The sequence below is a fragment of the Myxocyprinus asiaticus genome, chromosome 41 (genome assembly GCF_019703515.2).
Source record: "Myxocyprinus asiaticus isolate MX2 ecotype Aquarium Trade chromosome 41, UBuf_Myxa_2, whole genome shotgun sequence".
Classification (NCBI taxonomy): Eukaryota; Metazoa; Chordata; class Actinopteri; order Cypriniformes; family Catostomidae; genus Myxocyprinus; species Myxocyprinus asiaticus.
This window is the reverse complement of record NC_059384.1, coordinates 24,507,065-24,520,464: the sequence shown is the minus strand read 5'-3', so window position 1 is coordinate 24,520,464 and position 13,400 is coordinate 24,507,065. Positions and strand designations below refer to the sequence as shown.

Below are 13,400 nucleotides of genomic sequence, written 5' to 3'. Positions count from 1 at the left end.
TCTTTTTACCATTCTTGTTTGGACACTGTTACACATTTCCTTTGATGGAGTTTTATCCGTCACTTAATATTTTCCAGAAATTGGAGGCAGTGTAGAGGAAGCAAAACCCTCTCACTCTCAATACAGACATGTTTGGGTTTGCTAGCGGTTGAGCAACTCCATATTATATTCCTATTCGATCATTACTTTATGCAACAAGCTACTGGGCACACATTACATTTGCAACTGTCCAGGTCACGTGTGTTTGACAAAAACACTGTATGTAATGATAAGAAAACAGGATATTAAAAAGAAAAAAGGAAATCAAATGTGTCCTCTTAATCACCATGGTAAAGGTCACCAGTTTGAAAAGTATTGGCCTCCACATCGTATGTCTCAGTAATATTTGCAAGTGTCAGGTGAAAGTAATGCTATGGCTTACTTCACTGTACGCACATGGTGGTCTTAGTCTTCTCAGATTATTGTTGGAATTGGGCCATTGAGAGAAGGAAGCATTTTTTTATATACTTGGATATTGATAAATTGGATAGGGAAAAAGACTACAAATAATGGGGAAAGACTGTCAGCAGGCTTGGATTATTTGTCTTCTTAATTGGAAAAATTCATACAATAGAGTCTAAATGTCTTGGGAGGAATGTAAAGTCAAAGAATAGGAGGAAGCCATTTTAATGGAACACTAACAGATTTTTATTATTTTGAAAAAGGCTAATTACTTTCCGCCAACTCCAATAAATCATTTGGAGATCTTGTCAGGGCCTCAAAGCAATGCTAAACAGATGTGACTGTATAATTGTCAAACTTCAGCAAATGGGAGTTTGGTCAATCATAGCTCAATCCAGAGTGCCACTTACATCTAGCTGAGACAATTAATAATATTGACTGATCAGACTGATTTTACAGTGAAATCAGAAACAATAGGTTGACTTTTCTTTAGCTTAAATCAGTATGTGCTTACTGAAATTGGAAACACTGCCCCCAGTGGCCAAAGTGGTAAGTGTCGCTGGACCTATAGGCATATGTGAGCTCAATTTCCCAGGTAAAATGTCCACAGAGGGGTGCCAAAAGTGAGTTGTGAAGCAAGATGTTTTCAGCTGTACAGGATGTTAAACAGTAAAGAGGCATGCATATTTTATAAACTGAATCCCCCGACCCAAACCCCAAACCTAAACCTAACCATCAGAAATGTTAGATGGAAAACGCAACCTCTGAATCACACTCGATTCTGCTTACATGGTTACTTCCTGGATTCAACGTCAGATCTGAATCTGGGTCTCCCACACTGCTGATGCAATGCACTTCCAGTCACACCAAAAAGGAAGGTAAACACACTGGAGCCAGTGCAAAAAATGTCTGATAGGAGATGGAGCTTGTCTGTAAACTGGCATAAAATGTCCGATCATAGGGTACTGGAACCCTCGGAAACAACATGCAAACTTCCCGCGTGATCACGTTGGACAGAAAATGCATAGCCACCACCTAAGGATCTGACAATTTTGATATATTCTTAAAAAAATCTAAATATGCTGAAAGGTACTTGGACCTTGCATAGAATATTTTCATTCAATCCATAAAATATTTGCAATTTTGCAAAATAAGGGTCATTGTGTGTACAAAGACAAAGTTTATTTTCTGAGAGTTGCCATGTTTAATCACGGTTCAATAGTAGGATACGTTACAAAAGACCAGTCACCATTCTTTTGGTTAATACAAGTTGACAGGATCCAAATTAAGACTGCTTCTTAAGTAAAGGAGACAAGTAACTGTAAAATAAAGCAAACAAGAACAGAGGAACCAAAACAGCCCCAAGCTGCAGGAAATAACCCCCCTCGAGAATTATACTGGTACAACTTTTCATCTCTCTAAAATCCAATTCAGTTCTTTTGTGCATTGAGTCAGGCAAATGCTGGGTCAGTGTAATGTAAATGCCTCCTGGGGAAATTGAGAGTCACAGCCAACAAAGGTGTTGTGGATTGGGTTTGAATCCCTAATGATTACCTTGACACAAAGTCAGTCTGGTTTCTTGACAAACCCAACAAATGAGGGTTCCTCTAATACATCCTATAGTTTGGGGTAACTGGCAGTTGTGAAATCACAGAAAAAGAGAACTTGAAAAAAAAAACGTAACCTTAAACTACAAAATAAATTGAGCAACCAAGGCCAAACTCTGTGGATACAGCGAGAGGCCTTGAACAACAGAGGCCAAACTCAGACATCAAAGACCTACGATTTTAAGATGTTATGTTTGTGCATCAAACAAACATTTGAATAAGAAAAGCAGCTGCTCTCTCACATTACATTTTAAAGGGTCGTTTCTGTGGCAACAGCTCTATTTCCTTTGTGTTTACAGCTGGGGCTGGAAATATTTGTCCCAAATCGTTCTGTCTGGCCAGAACAGAGCTGTCCTGGCTGAGCTCTTCAAAATTATGTATCATACAGTATGTTACAGGAGATCTTGAAATGTAAATCACACAAGGGCTCAGGAGCACTAATCTCAAGACCGGGGCAGTAATGTCAAATTCTAGCTTCACATTCAGAGGCTATCGTATGGCATAGTGTGTCAAATTTCAGCTGATTTCAAGTGGAGAAATTTCAGTGTTATTAAAACCCTGTAATTATAGTCAAGCAATCCCTCAAAGCATATTAAGTTATTCATTAGCATAAACAGAGGTCAAGAAAGCAATGCTTTGGCACACATCCCATTTGGAATGAGTCTGATCAGCACTGCATTATTTTACAGATGGAACACAATACAGCTTTTGTGGACATGATGTCATCCTTAGGGGATGATTACTAGGACTCCACAGCTTGGCGTATTGGCAATTTGCTTGCTATTTCAACCTAAGAGAATGAACAGAGAAACCCTGCCAACTATCTGTCATTATGGGGGTAATTGAGGTAGAAAAAAAATAAAAAATAAGGGCTTATCCCTCAGTGGCAACCTTCTGTGACCTTGAGTTCCATCACTATACTATGCACCCCACCTGGATACAGTGATGGAAACACTGAAAGATATCTTAAATGGGTCTCTTGAAGTCATTGTGCTCAGAAAAGGCTATAAATATACCTATAATGGACTCATTAAAAGTTTCATTCTGATGGCAAAGGTTTCATGGAAATGTAGTATGCCAGAGTAGCATTACATTATTAATGCATTTCCTTTGTTGGTAACACTTTATAATAACTTACATTTAAAATAACAGCCCATTAACAAGTATTTTGTAACGCTTAGCAGATCTCTGTGCATTCAAATATGAATGTGCACACTGTATAAGTATGTGGTAATTTGTTAACTTAAGAAGCTTTTTCTTCTGGTTATGACATTTATAAAGTACTTTTGATTGGTGTAACCCAACAAAGTCAGACATATTAAATCAGAAGCCATATTTGTAAGCCTATTCTGGCAAAACCCCTACAGCAAATATTAACCATTTTTGCCATTCATTATTTGCATGCAGATGAGCTTTGGGCCAAGTGTTTGCCAGAAGTGGTTTCAAAGGTTTGCTGCAAGTTCACTACTATTGGTGAAAAGCTGCAAACTTTAAAGGTGCACGCTGTAAAAAAATTTAATATTTCATTTTGGGCTTACACTGACACCTAGAGGTTTAAATGTAGCATTATTCAAACGCAATAGTTTTCAGTTATCGATGCCATTGTACAAATTCACAATTCACAGCCAGTCATCATTAATTTAATCCCTGAGTGAAAGGGTCTAATAACAGGAGGGCTACTGGGATCAAGTGAGTATATTCTACTGGTCATGTGATTCTAACTTGGCAGCCGCTATGAGGAGACCCGCTCCATGTAGAATAAAACAGCTTTTTTAAGATTACTGATATCAGGGGCCTAGGTAGCTCAGCGAGTATTGATGCTGACTACCACCCCTGGAGTCACGAGTTTGAATCCAGGGTGTGCTGAGTGACTCCAGCCAGGTCTCCTAAGCAACCAAATTGGCCCGGTTGCTAGGGAGGGTAGAGTCACATGGGGTAACCTCCTCGTGGTCGTGATTAGGGGTTCTCGCTCTCAATGGGGCACGTGGTAAATTGTGCGTGGATCGCGGAGAGTAGCATGAGCCTCCACATGCGCCACATGAGTCTCTGCGGTGTCATGCACAATGAGCCACGTGATAAGAGGTGCGGATTGACGGTCTCAGAAGCGGAGGCAACTGAGTCTTGTCCTCCAACGCCCGGATTGAGGCGAGTAACCGCGCCACCATGAGGACCTACTAAGTAGTGGGAATTGGGCGTTCCAAATTGGGAGAAAAGGGGATAAAATATATATATATATATATATATATATATATATATATATATATATATATATATATATATTTGTTTTATTTGTATAGCACTTTTCACAATATACATTGTTTTAAAGCAGCTTTACAGAAAATATCTTTCTGTAATATCTTATATACCTTAAACTCCCCAGTGAACTGCTTAATTGAAAAACTTAACTGAAAAACATGCCATGTCTTTGTCTTTAGGCAATAATTTGCGACAATTTATTTACTTATTCTTCAAATTAACCGCATATTAACTGCCTCTTTATTGCAAATAACCCATTTTTGCAAGGGTGGTTCTTTTAAATGTGACCTCATCTGAAAAAGTGCATTTTTAGGCTTTATGAAAAAAAAATAATAATACACAGTGTTATAGAATATATGAATGTTTCATAATATATTATTGTACGTTAATAATCTGTTAAGCATTATATAATGTTTTAATGTTTGTTAAAGCCATTAAAGTTAATATAAAGTGTTACCCCTTTATAACATGCTCAATAAGGTTCGTTCCAATACTTTACTGGATCATAATAAATCATGGAGCAGCGACAGTTCATTGAGTTCAGTATCAATAGAGATGACGCTAATCCAGAGCGCATCATCGCGCCTCTCAGTTTAATTCATTCTCATTTTTAGTTTGAACAATTATCTGATCTGTTATGAGAGTTTACTGCATAGAATTATTAGCATGTAATTTGAATGACTGCAATATCATCCATAATGCATCCAAATAAATAAATAAAATAAAAATAACTTCCATTTACTTATATTACTCAATCTGATATATATATATATATTTGTAAATGAACTGGCAGCATGGAGAGAAAAAAAATCACCAACCACAAAAATATCAGCGAAAGAAAACAACATACTTCGGAATACTTTTGCCGCTTTTGCCAACAGATTCCCACAGGAATGGACCACCTACTTTTTTCCGTGACATAATGCATCATTTATACATCTACCTGGATTTGATGTAACCTAAATAAAACCTTCAAAGCATGCAAACATGTCTGCTTTTATAAAACATAACTGCTGTGACATACCGGACTCAAATGGCTGAAAGGCAATCCCAGGAGAAAAGATGCACAAAGTGATAATACTCCAGCACCAGAGCGTGACTCTGCTGAGAAGAAATAAATAATGATGATGTGACGCGAGATCTTTAACAAAATACAATGAATGAAAGATGGATGCGGAGGGGAAGAAATGTAAAATCACCTCAAAGATGAAACACTTGCACGACCCATGTCTCCAAGTTCAGTAGTCCCGTTACTGAGACTCCACTCACTCGCTTCAGTATCCGAACAGTTGCGCTCTTCTCCTCTCTTTCTTGCACGCCCACCCGGCACTGCGAGAAGTTCCACGTGAACAAAGACAGTCTCAGTTCATCCAGACTCCCTCATCACTGAAATTTGACTCCTCGGGATCCCGTCTTAGACCACCCCTTTAACCTGCGCTCCCCACCTACTCAACTTCTCAAATTCGAATGGATTTACGCACAAATCCCTCAACCACAGAGTTGAGATCCAAAGGTTATTGTGACTCAGAGCATGATGACCATGCACAGTAGGCTACAGTGGTCCCTTGGACATTTAAAATACACTTAAAAATGTATGATTTGTATTCAATAACAAAATATCAAACCAAGTCGCATCTGAATTGCAATGATTCTAGAGCTTTTCTTTGAACAAACTTTTTACATGCATGGACAGCAATAGCAGGGGGTCCCCACCATAACTTTTTTTTTTTTTTTTTTTTTTTGGTGGTGTGTTATGTAACAGGCTTACATAAAAGAACAGGCTATTGTGTTGATAAAGAATATATATATATATATATATATATATATATATATATATATATATATATATATATATATATACATTCAGTCCAATGTTACATAACAAAGAGAGATAAGCTATTATTCTTCTTTTAAATGGCTTACTCCAAGTAATACTGGATTTAGAGGGTGACAAAGCAACAGACCCAAAAGGACAACTATGGCAAATAAACCAGGGGACTACATATAAGGCAGTTGAAGACCCGTAAAAGCATGTGACTTCAAAATACATTGAAATGTCTCAAAAACAGTAGAAAATAATCAGATGGCTTCCAGACTCACTGGATGGTATCACTGTCAGATTCAGCAGTGGCACAGGAATAATTATTTCATAATGTCTCAGAAAGCAGTGATAAAGGAGCAGTCAGTAACTTCAAAAGGACCTGTTTAAGAACCTTTTTTTATTACTTAAACAGTAGCAAAAGGATGGCAAAATACTATCAGGCTGTAATGATACTATAGAGAGGAGATTAGGTGTGAACCCAGGTGCGAGAGCTTTATTCAAAGAGTGCAGGACAAATTGGCAAACATTATAAATGTCTTTACTGTCACTTCTGATCAATTTAATGCATCCTTGCTGAATAAAAGTAATAATTTCTTTAATTTCTTTCCCAAAAAAATTAATTAATTAATTCTTACTAACCCCAAACTTTTGAGTGGTAGTGTATAATGTTGTTCTTTTGAACTTTCTATTCATTAAACAATCCTGAAAAAAAAAAAAATTTTGTACACAACTGTTTTCAACATTGATAATAATCATAAATGTTTCTTGAGCATCAAATCAGCATATCAGAATGATTTCTGAATGATCATGTGACACTGAATACTGGAGTAATGATGCTGAAAATTCAGCTTTGATCACAGGAATAAATTATTTTTTACTATTGTATTATAATTATTCTTTTAAATTGTAATAATATTTCACAATAATACTGTTTTTACTGTATTTTGGATCAAATCAATGCAGGCTTGGTGAGCAGAAGAGACTTTTGAACAGTAGTGTACATCCAACAGAATAATTCTAGCATTATTTACCAATATAGTATTTACTACCCTAAAAACAGCTGGATGATTGATGTGACACTTTGTGATAATAATGTTTGTTCCAAAAGACTTGTTTAAATGCATGAAACTAGTTTATTAGATATTAAAAACATACATTGTGACAAGACAGGCTGTCAGTCTGTGTGTTAGTGTTGGTGGGGATTTTTCAACTATTTCAGTGCAGTTACATGTTGCATCAGTATGTGGCAGCAAGGGACTGTTATGAGTGAGTCAGTCAGCAGACTATTCAACCGTTTCAGTCTAAAAGGCTGCTTTATTCAGGAACAAACAATGCTATGGTTATCAATATCATTGCTATTTCAAGAGTGAATCCCGCATTTATATGCAGATGCAATTCCCGAAACTTTGCAGCGTGTACATGGCCGTTGGTCCTCCTCTTAGCAGCATGAAAAACAAGTTTTATACAAATTCTGAATGGATTATATATAGCATAGAAAGCACACAACGAGCGCTCCCTTTACAGTATAATCACTAAAAAGCTGTCACTCATCTTCATTGCAATCTCTAGCACCCCCATAGAACCAGGCCTATTAATAATGAAAAATGAGTAAGCCTAAATGTTTCCAATTTATGCAAGGAATACAAAAGCCCCAACATGGAGTGGATAGATATAGCAGAAAGATATAGAGAGAGAGAAAATGACCCCTCAAAAAAGTCGGTAAGAAGTTTCTCTTCCCGACTGCGAGTGGAGGTTTATTATTCTCCATTTTTTTAGCTAAAGTTAGATTCACCGGAGTGGCACCAAGCAAGCAGTTATGTCAACGATGTCATGCGCTTAGCGGTCTTTAGATGTGGGGTGGCGCGTTTACATTTTAAAGAGACATGACAACTAGCCTATAAACAAACTTAATATAAATTATTGTAAATAATTAATTCACAAAATTTACCGTATCCACTGAATGAATTTAATCAGATTTGTCATTATTATTTTTACTAAAAGATAAGTATCTTGGGGACCCGCCTAAGTCTATTTTTTACTTCTTATGGGGGGTCCCTAATGCCTTATGGGCGGTCCAGGATTCCCCTAGCCCCCCCCCCCCTCAATTTGAGCACTGATGGATAGTTTCCCTGAAAAATTCTCACAGGTTCCATTATTTAAAACCTAAGCTTCTTTTTGTGTATTGTAATGTTTGAAAAATGTCCTTGTGCTATCTTTCTTGAAAACAATTGACAGTTAATTTGATATTTTGTTATCCCTGCTACAAAGACCAGCTTAACCGGAAGCAAATCCCCAGGCTGGTCTAGGCTGGTTATGCTAATTAGTGCTGGTTTAGCTGGTGGACCCATGCATTTTTACCAGCAAAACCTAGCTGCAGCATGGTCTTTTTTATGAAGTTGGTTAAGCTAGTTTTAAAACCTGGTACGGTCACCAGCACACCAGAATCCAAAACACAACATAAACTGGTGATCAGCAACGGTGGTCTTTTCAGCAGGGTAACGCAATGAAATTGGGTCATTCTGCAAAATCGGTGACTTTTATATTTCAGAAATGTTCTATTATAGTAAAATTTTTAAAAGATTGTAACCATTCTATCAGACAAAAGTGACAATAAATTGCACTGTGCCATCTAAAAAAAAAAAAAATCTAGGGTTGGGTTTTAGGGTAACTCTAACAAACAGAGTTAATCCACACATCTTATCACGTGGTTTGTTGAGCGCATTACCGCAGAGACACAGTGGGTGTGGAGGCTTCACGCTCAACTCACCACGCGACCCACCGAGAGTGAGAACCACATTGTAGCAACCACGAGGAGGTTACCCCATGTGACTCTACCCTCCCTAGCAACCGGGCCAATTTGGTTGCTTAGGAGACCTGGCTGGAGTCACTCAGTACGCCCTGGATTCGAACTCGCGACTCCAGGGGTGGTAGTCGCTGAGCTACCCAGGCTCCCCTGTTTTCACATATGTTAATGAGGAACACAAAAGGCACTGATATCACAGAATGACCCAATTCATACTGTTAATTCGCTGTATGAAGAACAAGATAAAACCAAAAAACAGAGAGCAGGGGAGTGTTGACTAAAACAGGGGTTTTCAACACTTCAGGACACACGCCCACCTCGGTTTGTCTAATATAAGCTCACATATACCACATACGATACATAAAATATAGACCCTTGCTTACCGTATTCAATGTAACAGTTGAGTCTGTTTTTTAGAACACATTATGGCAATCCGTAACTCAATACCCATCATTGCTAGTTGTAAATCATCCTCCACTGTTAATAAACATGAGCGGTACTTGCATTTGATATATGGAAAACATGGTTTCGCTTTGTGGTTTGGCTGGTTTGTCAACCCTGACTATTTACAGTGTAAAACGTTATCCAGCTAATCTTTGAATGTCAGGAGCTTGGTTTAATAGTTTAAAAGTCACAGAATTTAACACTGCTTCTGTATAACTCAGTGTTCCTTAAAGAATCGGCTGAATCAATGATTCAATGGCTCACACATTGCATATTGTCAGCACAGTATTTGTCACCACCTGTTGGTGTAAACTTATTATAATGGTGACTGAGCGTATTTAAACAAATGTGAATGAATCTCTGAGTTGAAAGGATTTAAAAGACTTGAGTTAATCCCTGTAACCTTGCAATCCCCATTGATAGGCGCTCATGATCTCGCACCCACAGGTTTAAAAAACCCTGGACTAAAACTGTCATTTTATGACATCTCCAAGACCCATACCTGTACCAGTCTGTTTTATTAACCATCCACATATTCATCTATGCATGCCTGCTACAATATTTAAGCATGAGGGATTTACAACAAACAGCGATAAACAGTGAAGATTACTCAGCTAGAATGCTGACGCATAGCAATCATTATGCCTCTAGGATTTCTTCAGGCAACATCTGAATGCTAAACCATTTTTCCACCAATATTTTTTACTTTCAGTGAATGTTTTGGACAGTTAATCTTGCATTTCCAATACTGAAATGACTTTCTAGCAAAGGGATGCCTGCCAACATTATCTCAGCTGCCCCTGGGAAGAGACATCATTTACTCACAAGATTAGGTCAATTATTCACCATTCAGCAAAGACCACAATGATATCTTCCAGTCATTCATAAACTTGGTGACTCTAAGGCTGTGAGAAAATACCCACAGCGCTTTGATACTATGGCCTTGTCTGTGTGTCGTAATCCATAACCTGGTGTTTGTAATTGCCTTTCAACATGATTTTGAAGTTGCATATGAAGATTATGATGTATGACAGACATTATAACAGATGGAGTGACTGCATATTTTTCATGCATTCTTTCATTGTTTGCTAACAATTTTATGCCCATTAAAAACCAACAGTTGTGATAATGATGTGTAACATTCAAATCATCAGACATGTCTTAGCTAAGTAAGCATTTGATTGAAGAGGGGCTTGCCAGACATCTAAGAACATTAAAGAGTTGTATAGCTCCTGTGGTGGATCATAGAGTGACATCCTGTGATTGTCTTTGCCAGCTTTTTTGTTGTTGTTGTTGTTGTTGTTGTTGTTGTTGTTGTTGTTGCCAGGATTCTGTTAATTAAAAAAAAAAAAAAAAAACGTTTATATGGTAATTCTCAGAGGATCTGCATGAGATTGTTTTATTCTTTTAATTTTTAAAAGGATAGGGACTTTCCCAGCATTACTACCAAATTTCTAAGGGTGTGGCACCATCTGCAGCAACTAATATGGGAGATCTTTTGAGATACTCACATTTCTCAAATTTTATAACTGTAATACATAACTGCAACATTTACATCACTCTCTTAAAAAATGTGCTGGTAAATTTTTGTTTTGCTTTTTACATCGCAACCAAAATGATCACAGGGGAAATCGACATGTTGCTTCTGAAAGTTCATGTCCCCTCAAATCAACCCCATTTAGCCAAATTACTGACAAGCACAATCCCCCATTAGACATTTTTGCATCAATTTCAGTGTGAACAGATTTTCCTCTAGCACTATTAATAGCATGTTGTGCGAGCAACCACAGAGACACGGGTTCTGGTCCTATGGGAACCAGGAAATAATCGCATTCACATTAACAATGGTGAGCATGATTCAGAGGTTACATTTTCCCTCTAAAATTACACTTTTACTCCACAGATGGTTTAGGGGATAGAGTTAATAAAATATGCATTGCTGATGACTATATTGCACCATTTACTACTAAAAATACAACTCGCTTTTGGCGGCATTTCACCCTGAGACTGGAGCTCACACATGCTCATACATTAACAACACTTCCATCTACTGTGACTGAGAGGGCAGTTGGGGCAGTGATTCATATTCCGTTAAGCACAGACCTGATTTCAGAGGCAAAACTTTCAACCCACTGTTGACGAGTTTGGGGCAGACTTCTTTGTCTGGACAATGGAAGACAGTGGGCATTTTTGATATATTTATTGCTCATAATTAGGGTTAGGGATTTAAAGAGTGTTACGTAGTCTCACACTGTTTGTGCTACAGACATGGATGATATATAAAAAAATTATTTTTGCCTGGCAAATGATAAAACGGGTGAAAAAATCTACAAAGACTCACATTTAAGGAGGGATCCGAGATGTATACAGGGACCGGGATATCTTTTGGCTTTGTATAGTAAGCAACCACCCAGAACACCCTAGCAGCCACACAGCAGCATGCTAAAAACCACTGCGAACACCTAAGCAATGGCATAGAACCATCCTGTTTATCATCACAACACCTTAACATTGCTGACTGGCAAGCACCACCACCATTTTTGTTTTCAGAAAAAGTCAAAACCTAGTTATTTTGGCAATTCTGATTGGTGCCACTAATGTCACGCAAATTACACATTTTTCATTGGGTTCTAAGTTCTTTTGAGTCAAAATATCTGCTAATGGAATTTAGCTGAGACCAGGTTTTTATTAATAAAACAAGACATTACTCAGTGAGAGAAGAGACCTTGTACAACCCCAAGACCATACATTGAGGAATACTTCTCTCTGACTCATATACCCTTAATGGTCGACCCAGCAGATGATTTCATTTCTTGTTGATGTTAGACGTCTAGGATACAGGCAGCAGACCACAAGGATCTTCTTTAGCAGGCGTCCTGACCACAAAAAAATTTGTATTCATCATCAGTCATCAAGTGCATGGAATTCAGTCCCTCAAGGTAGTCTGAAGCATGCCTGGGAGTTTCAGGGTAGATAAAGGATTCTTTGAAATTCCTCTTGACCAGCAGCTAGATATAGCAGCGTCAGTTACAGATAAACCTTATGAACCTTCAAGAGCATTCCTCTGGAGGCAGCCAGAAGGCATTGACAAGCTCAAGGGCTTCTGTGTTCAGAGCACCGTGTTTCATGTCAGGGATGCTTTAGTCAGAGTCAGTGTCTGTTTGTCTGTCATTGTCTCAAGAGTCCATGTTTGGAGATGTTTGAGGCTGGTGTATCACAGATTGTTGAAGTGCCAGTCTGCAATATTTTGGCCTTGTTGCTAACATGGCGCCATTCAAGGCTCTGTAAGACATCATATTGGCAATAGAGAACATCTGGGACATTGTGCTATAATTGTCACAATCTATGGGGTATATGTCTCAAAAGCAACAGATTTGATGTTTTAAGACAGCTCCAATGATTTTCTCATCCTTAAACACATGACTTTAGATCACAGATAACTTTGGACCCCAGCTCATAGCCCCACCAATTCAGTTTTCGAACATTCTAAAAACTAAAAAAATTCCTTTTGATAATTTAAGATATGTTTTGTTTTAACACATATTGCATGGAGTCACTCTAGGCCTGAGAAAGTAGGTGAACTTGCAGTTGATTTTGAGGCTAGAGGAAATATTTCCATGGCAATGGGGTGTTGTTGTATGAAAATACATCTGAGAATGGGGCTGAGAAAGGGGAATGTTGTGGGCAGCTTGTCTGAAGCTTGGAAAAGATCTCACGGTCCACTATGACACAGCACTGCTTAGTAGCATGAAAGTAATATATTTTTTTTTTTTTTTTTTTTTTTTTTTTCTTGTTTTAAAGTCTATTTTACAGATGTTCAGTGGTCCACATAATTTAAAGAGACACTTCAATAAGATCTCAACAATGAAGTTCATTGACTGAGGTCAAAGTCAGATGATACACATACAGTAAATACAATAGAGATCCTAACTTGTTTGGTTAGTGTAGGAAAACTTAACATTAGGAGGAAGTGGATGAGTAAGAATAAAAGATATCACCTATCGTCTACAAATAGCTACAAATCAAG

General features: G+C 37.8%; 1 protein-coding gene across 3 annotated transcripts in view; it reads right to left on the bottom strand.

The window, feature by feature from the left end:
- Positions 1-5,660, bottom strand: part of LOC127431763 (collagen alpha-1(XV) chain-like) — a 132,659-nt gene extending 126,999 nt beyond the window's left edge. For 2 of the 3 annotated variants that reach the window (XM_051682294.1, XM_051682296.1), the window contains exons 1-2: positions 5,504-5,646; positions 5,329-5,408 (exon numbers count right to left, since the gene is read on the bottom strand). In XM_051682294.1, coding sequence (XP_051538254.1) covers positions 5,329-5,408; positions 5,504-5,532 — 109 coding nt within the window. In that variant the 5' untranslated portion in view covers positions 5,533-5,646. Of the gene's footprint in view, positions 1-5,328; positions 5,409-5,503 lie in introns of all 3 variants that reach the window. The other variant, XM_051682295.1, reaches the window with a different exon arrangement.
- Between the last annotated feature and the right edge of the window lie 7,740 nt (positions 5,661-13,400).